This window comes from Anas acuta, chromosome 17 (assembly GCF_963932015.1).
Source record: "Anas acuta chromosome 17, bAnaAcu1.1, whole genome shotgun sequence".
Lineage (NCBI taxonomy): Eukaryota > Metazoa > Chordata > Aves > Anseriformes > Anatidae > Anas > Anas acuta.
In genome coordinates, this window is record NC_088995.1 from 2,155,017 (window position 1) to 2,168,310 (window position 13,294).

The following is a 13,294-nucleotide window of genomic DNA, read 5'->3' on the forward strand; positions in this document are numbered from 1 at the left end:
GGAGATCTGGAACTCCATCTTCCTTAATGGTTTGGGATAAGCGAATGTCTGTGGCGAGCAGTAACTGCCCGGCAGTGAAGAGAAATGCTCGTTGAGCTGCTAAGCGACCTGCCCTCACTGCCAAGAGCTTGGGTTTTGTTTTCCCTTCTGTCTCGTGAGGAGATACCTCAATTCCAAATACGTGTAGTGACTTACGCTCGTTGATCTGCGCTTTTCCAATCGAAAGAAAAATATTTTTTTTTGTCTAATGCTGTTTAATGGGATATTTCTGCACTTCTGGGATTTCTTTGCCAGTCATTACGGTGCCTGCTTCTGTTTCCCAAACTGCTGACGAGAGCTCCAGAGAAGCAGAGTAGCTAAGCAGCCTGGTCACCAGCAGACCCACCTGAACGCACGGCAGAGGAGCGTTTAAATCACTGGTTTCCCCCCCTCAGAACACAGTGGGGAAGGACGGTGTTCAGACAACCATCTCCCTTCCCTCCACCCAATGCCTATTGCACCTTGACTTGTAACTTCTGGAGATGCGAGCCCTTTAGATGGCCTTACCAAGGAAAGCTTTGCAGGGTCCGCTGGAGCTGAGTGCTACACACACCTTTAGCTGCCACACACACCTACCTTAACACCGGGTTGTTGCCCTCACCCTGCTGAAGTAGGCTCAGAACGTAACATCTTTCTGGGAAGTGTTGGCCCTGCGTGATCCATGACGCGAGTATCGCTCTGGTTGAGTTCGCTGGCCGTGGTTTGCAGTTTCACTGCTTGTTTCGATGTCGCACAGACACAAACGTGTCCCGTGATGTTGGTAGAAAACCTGGGTATCCAAGCTGAGGGTGGATATTTCCCTGTGACGTTTAATGCCTGCTAGTTTTACCATGTAGCTGCTGAACTGCCTATGTTTTTAGATAACCGGAGTCCTCTGAAAAACTTCTACTTCTGTGTTTAAAAACCAAACCAAACAGAAACTTGTGTAAAACCAGGCCTTGGTTTTATACAGCTGCATTTCCTGTTTTTTTGTGCTCTCATTCCTGTCCCCGTTCTCCCTTCCTTTTTCCCCTTCTGCACATGTTTTACTGGTCTGGTATTGTCTCTAACTTTATCTGGTTTCTGTCTCAGCAGTAGAGTAAATTCTATTACCCTGATAGTACAATGGTGGATATAATATAAACCTCAAAGGATTCTCCAGGGACTAAGAGTGAACCAGTCACCAAAGGTGTCTTGGAACTGTTAAGAATGACAGTGACACAGTTGAAAAAGCAAGGGGGGCGATTTTTGTTTAATGTAATTACGTTTTAACCTTCTTGTTACAGTGCATTGTAATAGATGGTGAACTGACATAAAGTTTATTTTCATGTTAATACTAAATTAAGAGCTGAAGACCTCAGTATCAGAGTTTAGAAGGAAGGCTTACCTGAGACTTGTATTGTTTCATCTCCGCTCAGTTGTAAAAACTAAATATCCAACCCTAATATCAACTAAGTAAATAAAAATATCTGCATGATTCTACGATATATTTTAAAAAAAAAATAAAAAGGGAAAGAAAAAAAGACGCTGACCTTTCCAGAAGACGGGAAGCATGCACACGGCAAGAGGCTAATTTACCTTTCTATTTCCCAAATTCAGCATGTCCCAAAATACCATACAGCAAGGAGACAGGCCCTTCTTTCTACTTTGCCAGTGAGTTGGGTTTTTTGTACTAATTTTGATTGTACAGCAAAAGCACTATCTAAAGAACAGATGTTAAAGGAATGGGACGTGTTGAGGGAACAAGTTTCCTTGCACCAAACCAGCATGTAGAAAATGCAGGAAAGTTCCTTTCACTAGAGGGGGGAGGTGGAGCTGAACGGATTTAAAGTACCACAGGAAACTGATTTCTGTCAATTTTCTTTTTAAATGCTATTTTGTATGCTGAGAAATCTTTATCATTACTACCCAGTCTCTTCATCTGCAACCAGAAATGAGTGCTATGTGCGGACAACTTTTGCTTAAAACCTCGGTGAACTCCCATGGGAGTTCCAAATGGGATTTTAAGACTTTGTGAGTTAATGAACTTCCTAAAAGGAGCAGTGTCTTGTGCCTCATCTCTTTAAAAAGCTGTGGCTCAAGTGCTGAGCCCCTGGGAGGAATTAACCTGAGCTGCAGCGAGGGTGAAGGAAGCTTCCCGTGGAGTTACTGCGGTGTCACTGGAGGCGTGCAGAGAGCCCTGTACTTGGTCGCTATTTCGACGAGTGACTGGACAGAGGGCCCCTTGCAGGTGTGTGGCACTGGGCGCTTCCTCCCCAGCATCAGAAATCCTGCCTCTGGTGTTCATCGGAGCCCTGTGGGGCAGTCAGGCTCTGGGGGCTGCAGGATGAGCTGTAGATGTCAGCCAGGACGTGGGGAAGGAGCACAGCGATCTCAGGTTTGCTCCTGTCCTGCAGTGAGACTTGGGGCCATCTGCAAGTCCCTGCAGCCTATGCCAGGCACTCTTCTGGTTGTGGGTTTGAGGTTTTTTTTTGAGCTAACTGATGGAAGAGGGGTGTGAGAAATACCATTTGTTCTCCAAAAATCTCGTCTGAAAAAGACTTCCTGTGTGTTGCTGGTACAGAGCTGGTTTTATGTGAACTAGTGCTGTGGGATGCTGACCTGTACTGTTTTCATGCATCTTGGTTTGGTGCACTGAAATAACTGTAAGAAGCTCGTTCCTTCAGTGGCTAATCTTTGGAGTGAAGTCCGCTCTACCTGTGTAAAATGCCTTCTGTAAATGTTTTATATTATGAAAGAAACATTGCTATTTCTTTGCTTCCTACCATTCAGGTCTTTTAAATGTAGTTATCCTCACCATCTTACTGGGTCTGGCAATAGTTTTGAATTTTGTTCACTGGTCAGTTCTTGGAAATAGGCTCTTCAAGTGCATCTTTGGATGATGACCAGCGATGACCACCATTGGCAGCATTGAGATTCCTACCAGGGAAATAAGAAATTACACGATATGGTTTCTGTATATACCCTCGCAGCTGGGAGCTCTGCTTGATTTCTGCTGTTCTGACCTCTTAATTTCAGCTCTTTTGCTGGGTTTGATAGCTGACTTCTTTTTTTGTTTGCCTCTCAGAAACGTAGGCTGCATGTTTTGTAGAGCTGAACTCATTAATTCAATGCATCTGATATTTTTGCTCACTTCATTACTGAATGACTTTACCTTCACCGTGTCCCCTCCCAAGGTTAGTTCAGTTCAATATCTCATGGCAGGAGACGACTTGATCAAAAAGACGAAGTGAAACGGGTTGGCTCAGGGAGTATTTCTTGGGGAGACAAACTTCCAGCTTAATGGGTGTGAAGTGGTATAATTCTGCTGGAACAAGCTGGGCTTCCCTACAGCAAGGAGCTACGCAGAACTGAGTTGTCCTCTCCTAGAGCTTTCTCGGTGCTTTCTTGGTTAAAAGATGGCCATTTGGAACATCTCCACAGTGCTGACGCTGTGGGAGATGTTGGATAATTTGTGATTTTATTCATTATTTTTCCCCCCTCCTTTCATGTCATTCGGTATTTGATACACATAGCGAGCTGTTTTGATGGAAAAAATCTTGAAAATTGTTGCAGTAAAAATGTTTTAGTTACGGCTTTGAAGGTGAATTTCTCATGACTGTTTTGCAAGGCTTCTTTCACAGGCTTACTAAGTCGCTCATAGATTTCACTGATTTGTTGTGAACTATTAATTGCAGCAGCTAAACATGGAAATCCTTCTGTTTTTCTAAAGTCGAACTCTGGTTTTCAGCTAAGATAGATCTGGGCACCTGTTTCAGACCTGCTGCTGCTCTTCCTGAATCGCTCTTGATTTGTATACAGGATCTGTCCAGGATGTAGATAAGGGTCCAAATACCTTTTTTTGGAAATCTACTTCTATTATTGCTATTAAAACTTAATTTGCAGCATCATCTGAACTTGATTTAACTGAATTTGGAGAGCGTATTAATTGGGGAGTCATTTCTAAAGACAAAATGGGGCAGAGGAGGAGAAACTAGAGGAATGAATTCTGAACTTCAGTGTGCAAAACTTACGGATAGAAGACATTAGAAGGTTATGGAAGCTGCTGCTATGGCACTTCACCCCCTCCCCTGTTCTTTGGGGTACCATTCCTCGGTTTGACTTGCTTCCTGAGCATGAAATTCTTCCTTGTGAAGTTTCATTGTATAATGTATCTGCTTCGGAGTAACTTGGTTTATTATTCTCTGGGCTATAAAGAAATGAAGGATGAATTGCAGTAATGGTTTCAGGGAGTACCACATTATTCTGGGGCTCTTAACAAGTAGTGTGGCAGGATGTGGGAAGCCTCGAATATCTTATGACTTGAAATTAATTTTCACATACACTTGAAAACCTCTTGAATGGGGTTGAAGGCAATTTATAGTCAGGCATGCCAACTCTGTGGCTGAGGCAGCAGAACGAGAGCTGAGGAAGGCAGATTTCTGGTAGCGTGCCCTTTGGCAAACAAGCGAATCCCTCTCTGCATTTATTTCTATTACTTGGACAGAGATAATAACTTCTGGCCTTCTTCAGAGCGTTGAATAATAATGAGGTTAAGAAATTTTCTTACTGTAGGAAACAGTAAACTGCATACTGTAAAAGCCATTGGTGTCTCTGTTGATCGTTTTCACATAGTCTTGGTAAGAGGAGCGATGTTTGGAAGCTGTATAAAATACGATCGTGGTGCAGATGCTGCTGCAAAATAAATTTTAGTAGTGATATGAAAAACAATGACTTTTCTTGCATTTGGAAGCGTCACAAAGCGATCTTTGTGGCAGAAGATGCAGAGTTCTGCTAGTGCCCATTGAAAACGTGGAGGTGTTTCCAAAAACCTCCCTGAATCAGAAATGCTGATAATGTATGAGTACAATCATGCATAAGTACACGACTGTGCAAGAATTTAGGTTACAAATGTATATGAAATTCATCTGCATTAATGGCCTGAAGCTGTCGTGCACATCGCTGTTACATTATTGGCTCAGCGACGATTTAGTAGAGCTTTCAAGACAGCTGGGTGGGATTAAGATAAATGTGGTAAGCAGTTATTGTAAAAAGGAGAAACCTTCATAATGATGTGTACAGAGGAGAAAAATCTCAACTAGGCAAAAAAAGATACCGAATGCATACTTTCGAGTGAGTTTGATTATTTTAGCAGTAGTATTTGTAAGCTTTATAGCAAGCCAAACTGGAGGAAAGCAAGTATTTGCACGGGATGGTGGTGTGCCAAGGCACAGCGTGGTTGCTGAGACTTGCTTTTGATCCACAGCTTTGTGTTTTCAGATGCAGCTACATTTTTGTGCGTTTTCTCCACCCGTTTTGTCTTTCATCCTTTATATATGTTCAGGCAGTCCCTGTGTGTTCATGAGGGTAGAACCCAGCACAGTGAAGCTCTTCAGAAGCTGCAGCAAAGAGCTGCTTGCAGACGTGAGGCACCACATCTCCCTTCCCAGGAACATGCAGGCAGGGTGGATGCAACGTAAGATTGGCACATGAAGTTACTCCCTGTGCCCTACCTTTAGGGTTTATTTACTAAAGGAAGAAAATGTTACCAAAACAGTCTACCTTGCAAACAGCAAAGCAAACAAAAGCACTCCTAAAAGTACGCTGCAGAAAGGTGCTTCATCAGCCCTCAAATCCTCACGTACTACAAACCCCATGAAAGAAGCTGTAACCCCGCAGTGAGCAGTGATTAACTGTGCTCAGAAAGACAAAAAGCTACGAGATAACTAAGGAGTGTGTGCAGAGAACAGGCTCAGGAGCAGGTTGATAGTTTGATTATTTGTCTGTCAATGCTATGGTCAGCAAAGCTAGCTTCATTCTGAGCTGCAGTGCTGGGAGGAGCAGTGCAGACTTGTTGCACGAGATCTAAAAGTGATGGAGGGGATAGACAGTGCATTTTCATTTGTTTTCAGGGTCTTGCTTTCCAGTTGCATGCTTTGTGTTCACAGGAAGTCTTGCTGTTATTATGGCTTCTCATACCTTTTTAGATTCCTTCAGATTTTTTTTTTTTTTTAAAAAGAAGTGGGGTGGTGTAATTCAGCGTGGCCTGTTTTGAAGCAAAACTGGGCAGGACTCCTCAGACAGGGGCTTGTTGATACTGGTTTGTTGTTGGAGACTGGCACGGCTGTAGCAACAGATGGTTTTTCACTTGTGTGAGTTTTATATTTTTTCCCTTTTATGGAATTTCATACCTTACTCGCTACTGTTTCAAGGAATTAAGAATTTCACGGCAGTGTTGAGAAGCTCACAGAATGGTGGTGATCCAGAAAAGTCCTGTAATTGGCCTCGAGGGGAAAGATATGTTATTTTAGTACAAGATACTGGCTTCCACAAAAATTTGATCCTCCAGGAGTCTCGTTTTCTCAGCTGTTCTGTATGTTCTGTGTGTCCCTGTAGCTCTTTAGTATACATGCAATGCGTGTACCTTACATGGACTGTACTGTGAGCAATTTCCAGAAGAGTAGCATGGTGAGGTTAGCCAGGTATAAGGCCAAATAATTTTTTGGATGGTGGAAATAAAAATGGCTTGTAACAGCTTTTTAAAGTATATTCCAGGAAAAAAACCTAAATTGTATGGAAATTATAAAATTGATATTTCAAACTGGCCTATCTGAAAAAAACAAACAAACAAAAACAAACCACTTTCTTATATGTAGTATCTGTTGCATTGTCAAACTAGGGAAGATGAACTGTCTAATTATGGTTATTTATAGACTTCCCTGCAAAATCAAACTACATGAACACAAGGTAAGATACTCAGCTATTTGCAAGATAACTTTTTTTTAGAAGGGGGAGGGAATATTCTTGCAGTGTGATAGAGGTATAGTGCAATCTTCAAGTGCAGATGGTGACTTGATGAGGTGTATATTTTGTATCTGTTGTTAAATATTCTTCTTTTTCATCCTAGTTTCCACTGGCTCACTTGCTCAGCAGTATGCCCACCCTAATGCTACCCTGCATCCGCATCCTCCGCATCCTCAGCCTTCTGCCACACCAACTGGCCAGCAGCAAAGCCAACATGCTGGAAGCCACCCTGCTCCTAGCCCCGTGCAGGTAACAGCTTAATGGAGTGAATGTCTTTAAATTGTACTTAACACACCCTACTGGAAGGTATCTCATCAGTCTGTTACTTTGCATCGATCTATTGATTTCTTGAGAGGAAAAACAATGGGAGCAGCTGCCCAGACCACCTGCATGTGATGAATGTCATGCAGGAATTGTCCAGATTCCCATATTTTCTAGAAGGCAGGAAGCAGAGAGATACCATCTTGTTCCTCTCTGCTTGCAATGGCCAGGACTCAAGTGTAGACCCATAGCATAATTTGTGAAATAAGCTAGGAAGAAAACTTGTGTCAGTCCCTTTTCCTTAGTAAAGGCCAACATTTGAATGTAACCATCCATTTCTCCCTCTTCATGGGGGTTGAGGTACAGCTTGTTTTCATGTTACAGTTAAGAAACGCTTACAACTTTGTCACAGTTTAACGTGAGTGGGGTCAGAATTAGAAGTAGCAGAATAATGCTGAGAAGTTTGATTTGTCTTTCTTCAAAGGCAGGCAGCTGAAAACAAAACAGTACTTGCGATAATGCTGCCTGCCATAGCTACCTACTGGTAATGACTTTGGGCTGCTCTAAGTGCAGCTGTGAAGTATATCCAGCTTCCAGGCTTCAGGGTCTCCTTGTTTTTACCTGGCAGACATGGTTCTGGTCAACACATCCATTTTCCAGGCTTCTGCTCACATGACTCTCTAGTGTGCAAGGAGAAAATGAGCCTGGAGGAATTGCAGTGAGTTTTCGTGTGACCGTAGTTAAAAGATTGAATATCAGGAGTTTTGCAAGCCTTTCTTACGCTAGTTTCCATAATAAATGTCTCACTTCTAGGCCATAACATAAACCTCACTGATGTACTATCTTTTTTTGCAGCATCATCAGCACCAGGCTGCTCAGGCACTCCACCTGGCAAACCCACAACAGCAGTCGGCAATTTACCACGCAGGTCTAGCTCCAACCCCACCTTCCATGACGCCAGGCTCCAATACGCAGTCTCCACAAAATAGTTTTCCTACAGCACAACAAACAGTCTTCACCATTCATCCCTCCCATGTTCAACCTGCATATACCAATCCGCCACACATGGCCCATGTCCCCCAGGTAAACACAGTTTAACAACCTTCAAGACTAAATGTCTTAATGCCACAAAGATAGGACAGTTGGGCCTGCTGAAGTGATTTCCATTCTGTCACCTCTCAGCACAAACCTACCTGTTGTGTTACTTTAGGTTTCTGTCTGTACATTGCCTTTCTTTTAGAATTTTACAAGATATTTGGACCTCAGCTTCCAACACCCAGTGCATCTACAACTGTAGTTTAATGAAGACATCTTAAGCTGGCACTGCTACCGAAAGAAGTTGAGCTCTCTTCCCAGTTCCGACTCCCATTCTTGTCCTGCCCCACCATTCTGCTCACAGGACTGTTTGGCCATGCAGCAAACCAGACTGGGGACGTGATTCAACTGAAGCGTGCCCCCCCCCCCTACCCCTATTTTAGGCTGCTTCTCAGTCAAATCAGTTCACTACTCGGGTTCACTGCATGATCACAGGAAGAGCTGGCACGCAGGAGGGTCAGAGGCGAGAACTGAGTGGAAGAAAGCTGAACTGCTGCTTTTGGTGGCAGTGGTAGGCTCGGCGTTGTAGCCAAATTTATACAAGTACATTCAGTAAAGGATATTACGAAGGATTACTGGGTAGTAATAAGGCTGCACTGCGATGGGAGATAGGTGAGATTCAGTTCAGATGATTGCAAGACAATCCTTGCTGAAAGAGAAAACCGTGTGTGTGTGTGTCTGTGTGGCTCTAAATGTATTGCAGGAGAACCCCAATGATTGTCGGGCAACTTAACTACAGTCTTTGCTTCAGGATCAGAAACCCATTTCTCTTAACTGCTCTCTTGTGGTCAACTCACTGAAAAAAAAAAGGATTTTGGGAAGGGAAGCACATGACTGATTAATCAAGAGCTCCGCGTAAAGCAACGTTACAAAGATTTTCTGATGTTTACTAAATCTCATGGATTTAGTGAGCTTTGTCAAGGAGCGGACAGTTCATCAGTAATTTGCCTGCACAATTGCATCTTCAGATAAGTTCTTGGTATCTGGCTTCTGCCTTCTCATACAGGCTAACAGTAGTTTGGGATAGCAAGACTAACTGTGGGTAGGGAGGTTAGTCTGATAGGTGTGCAGTCCCTTACTGAATTCTGGTAAAACCTTTGTTTTGGTTCCTGGCACGGCCAGTTAAGCAAACTAATTAGTAGCTGTTTTAAGAATTGTTTTTACTGATGTTGAGTTTTTAGCTTTTTAATTCCAGTAGGCTTTTAATTTCTCTGCTTTTGTACTGTGGGAGGATAAAGAGGATGTCTAAACTTGACTACTGCTATTGTAGCACCTTGCCACATCCTCCCAGGCTCTGATTTCTGCCAGAAGCAAGATTCTCTGCTTAAACGAGCTATTGCTCTGCTCTGGCATGATGGCACTGGTGCGAATGCCCAGGTTGTAGAGCTTCTCAAGATGCCTCGAAATACCGCATGTAGCCCTTTAGAAGGGTCTTGGAAGCTTGTGGGCGAGTGGCATGTTCAGTGCTGTGCCTTGAAACGTGAAACATGCTTGTTTCAAAGTCAACTTGAAGGTAAACCTGTAGAAGAACTGTGCTGTACACACTGTGGCCAGGCCCGTGCCTGCGCTGTAGATGCGGCCGTTGTCTTCCTTCCGTGTGCCAAGCACTTCATCAGCAAACCTTGCTAAAGGAAATCAGATGCAACTTTTAGTCAGAACTGACTGCTTAGTCAGGATTTTTAGCAATCACAGGCAAAGCCTGCTTTATCCTTAATTTTTGACTTACGCAGTCTTTTCTGCTGTAATTTTTTAGGATGAAAACTACAATCCATAATCCACAATATTTGTACCAGACTGACTTTTTGAAATGAAGTAGTTCCCTCAAAATTTTCTAATGAAGGAATAACTACAGTTCTGTAAGAAGTTTTAAATGCGTGTAATTATTCCATGGTGGGGAAACTAATCACTGGATTTAATAGCTTCTCAGTAGTGCCATTTCCAACAGCCGAGCACCATTGTGAAATATGTAGTAGGAATTTCAGTTCGGCTAACACAGGGGATCACTTGAATTTCCCTTTAGGTTATCAGATGAATCGAGCTGTTAGAGATCTCTCACTTGAGGAACAGTACTTGAAAATTCATTGCAAAGTACTGTCAGCTTCCAATTTGTAAAGCGTTCGAGCCACAGCAGAAATTTTTATCCAGTTTGTGTCTGTACTGAATACAACTGCTATATGAATAGCTGCTTTATAGTTATGGCTGCTATAATAGCATGTTTGTCAAAGTAAAAATGGTGCTGATCCTGAAAGATATTTTTGTTTCACAGCCTTATCTTCTAAGCCTTTTTTAGAGCAAGAGTGAGATTTGAATTGCAGTTCCTGCCTTTAAAGGCTTCTCGAGTGCTATTAATAGAGTGTAAGTCTGATAAAGAGTTTGAGAAATGTCTGTGATGAGTCAAATAACCCTTTTGTCTTTAAGAAATAAAATTCTAGCCACTACCTGCTATTTGTCTTTACTGGCCTGTGAAACTTGTGAGGCTGCGATTATTGCACCGTAGTGCCCTGTTCATGGGGTATGGTAGAAGGACAAAGCAAACCGTAGATGCAAATACATTTTTTTTCCAAGACAAACTGACCGAAAGCTCTAGGAGTTCCTTCATGTGTTGTGCTTTTATGAAACCAGTGCTTACCAGATTTTTAAAACAATTGACAATCTCTAGAGTTCCGAGCCACTCTGAGCAAAAGAAGCCAACTGACAAGTTACTGAACTTGTTTGCCAGAAGGTGATCAGCCATAACGAAGATTAATCTCCTTTTTTCTGCTGAGACTTAACTATGATTGCTTAGATTACACAAGGACCTTAACTGTGATGAGCTTAACTGGAAACAGAACAAAGCTGACCTAACAGTATAAAGGGATGAAATCACTCATCTTAGAATGACTGCTTAGATGAAAGATAGTGCAGGCACAGGTCACTGGAGAGTGGTTTCTAGGGCAGGGAGCCATGAAAGAATGTGGAGTTGTGTAATGAGAAGCCGAGGATGGGATGCCAGACCTCTAGTGCGTGTGAAGTTCAGATCCGTACCCGGTGCATTCTCTGCATAGGAAGTGCTTTGATCTAGGTTACTAACAATAATGTTTTTGAAGATTTGTTGCTGAGTTTTTTTTTTTTTTAAATATCCCACAGTTTAACGCTGTTGGTCTCTCCCAGTGTGCACTGTCCAAATTGCTAAAATTGAGAATGTTAACTCAGAGCCAGCAGTGAGGATTTGAGCCCTTTTTTTTTTTTTTTTAGCCGTTATTTTTGTGTTAAGATCTCTGACTTAATCCCTGTAGCTAATCTAGTTAAAATGGAGTAAATCTCTGGATTTACTGGTACAGCTGGAGAAAACTTGATAGTCATGTGGCCAGGAGTGATGCCTCCTTGTGACCATTATACTAAAGAGCTCTTTGTTTCAGGCTCATGTACAGTCAGGAATGGTTCCTTCTCACCCAACTGCCCATGCTCCAATGATGCTAATGACGACACAGCCACCTGGTGGTCCCCAAGCCGCCATCGCTCAAAGTGCACTACAGCCCATTCCAGTCTCGACAACAACACATTTCCCCTATATGACGCACCCTTCAGGTGAGGAGTGTGTGCCCGGGAGACCTGCACCTTAACTGAGCCAGGTCACAGTAGTGAGGAGGACTGTTACAAACCAGATTTGGGGAAAAGAACAAACAAACAAACTAAAAAAAAAATAAATAAATAAATAAAAAAGCTGAAGATGTCCTTTTAGAGTGGCAGGCTGCTGAAGGCAGGCTATTTCTGCATTTAGCATTTATACTTTGCCAGCCCAAATGCCTAGGTAAGCATGCGAGATTTAGCTAATTTAGCAAAGACCTCGTTTCTCTGTAGCTCGAGTACAGAAATGGATAACGATGCAGGCACTGGCGCTGTGGGACTGTGTTCTTCCAGGTTTTGCCGTGGTTTTGCCTTGGGGGATGGACTGTCTGTGTAGCCTGTTCCTAACGATCTGGGGGTTTATTAAATTTCTAGCGATTTGCCTTGAGGATAGGAGTGACAATGTTGCTCGGGGGTAGTGCTGTTAGACTTCTAATGACCGAAGTAAAATGACAATTGAAGTCTATTCTTTAATTGAGAGTAACATTCTGCAGCTTTACTTTGGGGGAAAAGTAGATGCTGTGTGACTTCTTTCCACTTTAAATTTAAACGTTACCTAGGTTTCTTTGTTATTATTTGTTTTCGAACAGCCTCTAAACTTTTCTAGTGAACTAGATACCTGATTTTGTTTCTTGGGGAATGTGTGAGCAGAACAAAGATGCTTTCTGAGGGTTTAGGTAGGGAAAAAAAAAAAATATCCAAAGGACATCTTGATATGCAGAGTATTGTTTTGTTCTTAAAAAAAATAAAAATAAAAAATAATAAAAAAAAGTTCAGCTCAGTAGTTGTCCTGTGACCACTTTACTAGCAAACTGTTGTGTGGCTTGCCAATTTATTATTTACATTTGAACTTTTTTTTTACAGTACAAGCCCACCACCAACAGCAGTTGTAAGGCTCATCTGGAATAACTGAAAGGCTGGATACCTTTTGTAGGCCAAATACCCTCCTTCTACTGCTTCTGCCAACTGGAAGCACAGAAAACTAGAATTTCATTTTATTTTGTTTAAAAAAAAAAAAAAATTGATTTCTTGTAACATCCACTAGGAATGCTAACAGTTCATCTTGCAGTGGGAGAGATTTGGACTGAGTAGAGGCATTTAGGAACTTGTGGGCTATTCCATAATTCCATGCACTGTATCTGAGTCCTGCAAGTGCCCCAACTCTGCTTGCTGAAAACTGGAAGTTATTTATTTTTTAATGACCCTTCAAAGTTATGAACTCATCAGCTAGCAAAAGAAGTAACAAGAGTGATTCTTGCTGCTATTATCACTAAAAATCAAGACTTGGAGATCCCTTTTACTTCTAACTAAACTTGAAACAGGTTCAGTAAAAAAAAAAAAATTCTAATCGTCAAACTGATGAATTATTATTTATAAATCACGTTTGATGAGATAATCACTATCGTGAGACAGTGATGTAACTTTTAAGTTAAGAAAACTTTTACTTTGTAGATAATATAAAATAAAAACTTAAAAAAAAAATTAAAAAATAAAAAAAGTTTTAAAAACTGACCTACTTATCGTTTGTGTC

General features: G+C 42.0%; 1 protein-coding gene across 15 annotated transcripts in view; it reads left to right on the plus strand.

Moving 5' to 3' along the window:
* The window catches only part of ATXN2 (ataxin 2), a 51,325-nt gene extending 38,050 nt beyond the window's left edge, over positions 1-13,275 (plus strand). For 9 of the 15 annotated variants that reach the window (XM_068653652.1, XM_068653655.1, XM_068653657.1 and 6 more), the window contains 4 exons: positions 1,618-1,671; positions 6,905-7,050; positions 7,918-8,145; positions 11,556-13,275. In XM_068653652.1, coding sequence (XP_068509753.1) covers positions 1,618-1,671; positions 6,905-7,050; positions 7,918-8,145; positions 11,556-11,759 — 632 coding nt within the window. In that variant the 3' untranslated portion in view covers positions 11,760-13,275. The remainder of the gene's footprint in view (positions 1-1,617; positions 1,672-6,904; positions 7,051-7,917; positions 8,146-11,555) is intronic. The other 6 variants (XM_068653646.1, XM_068653649.1, XM_068653651.1 and 3 more) reach the window with 4 other exon arrangements.
* Positions 13,276-13,294: the final 19 nt, after the last annotated feature.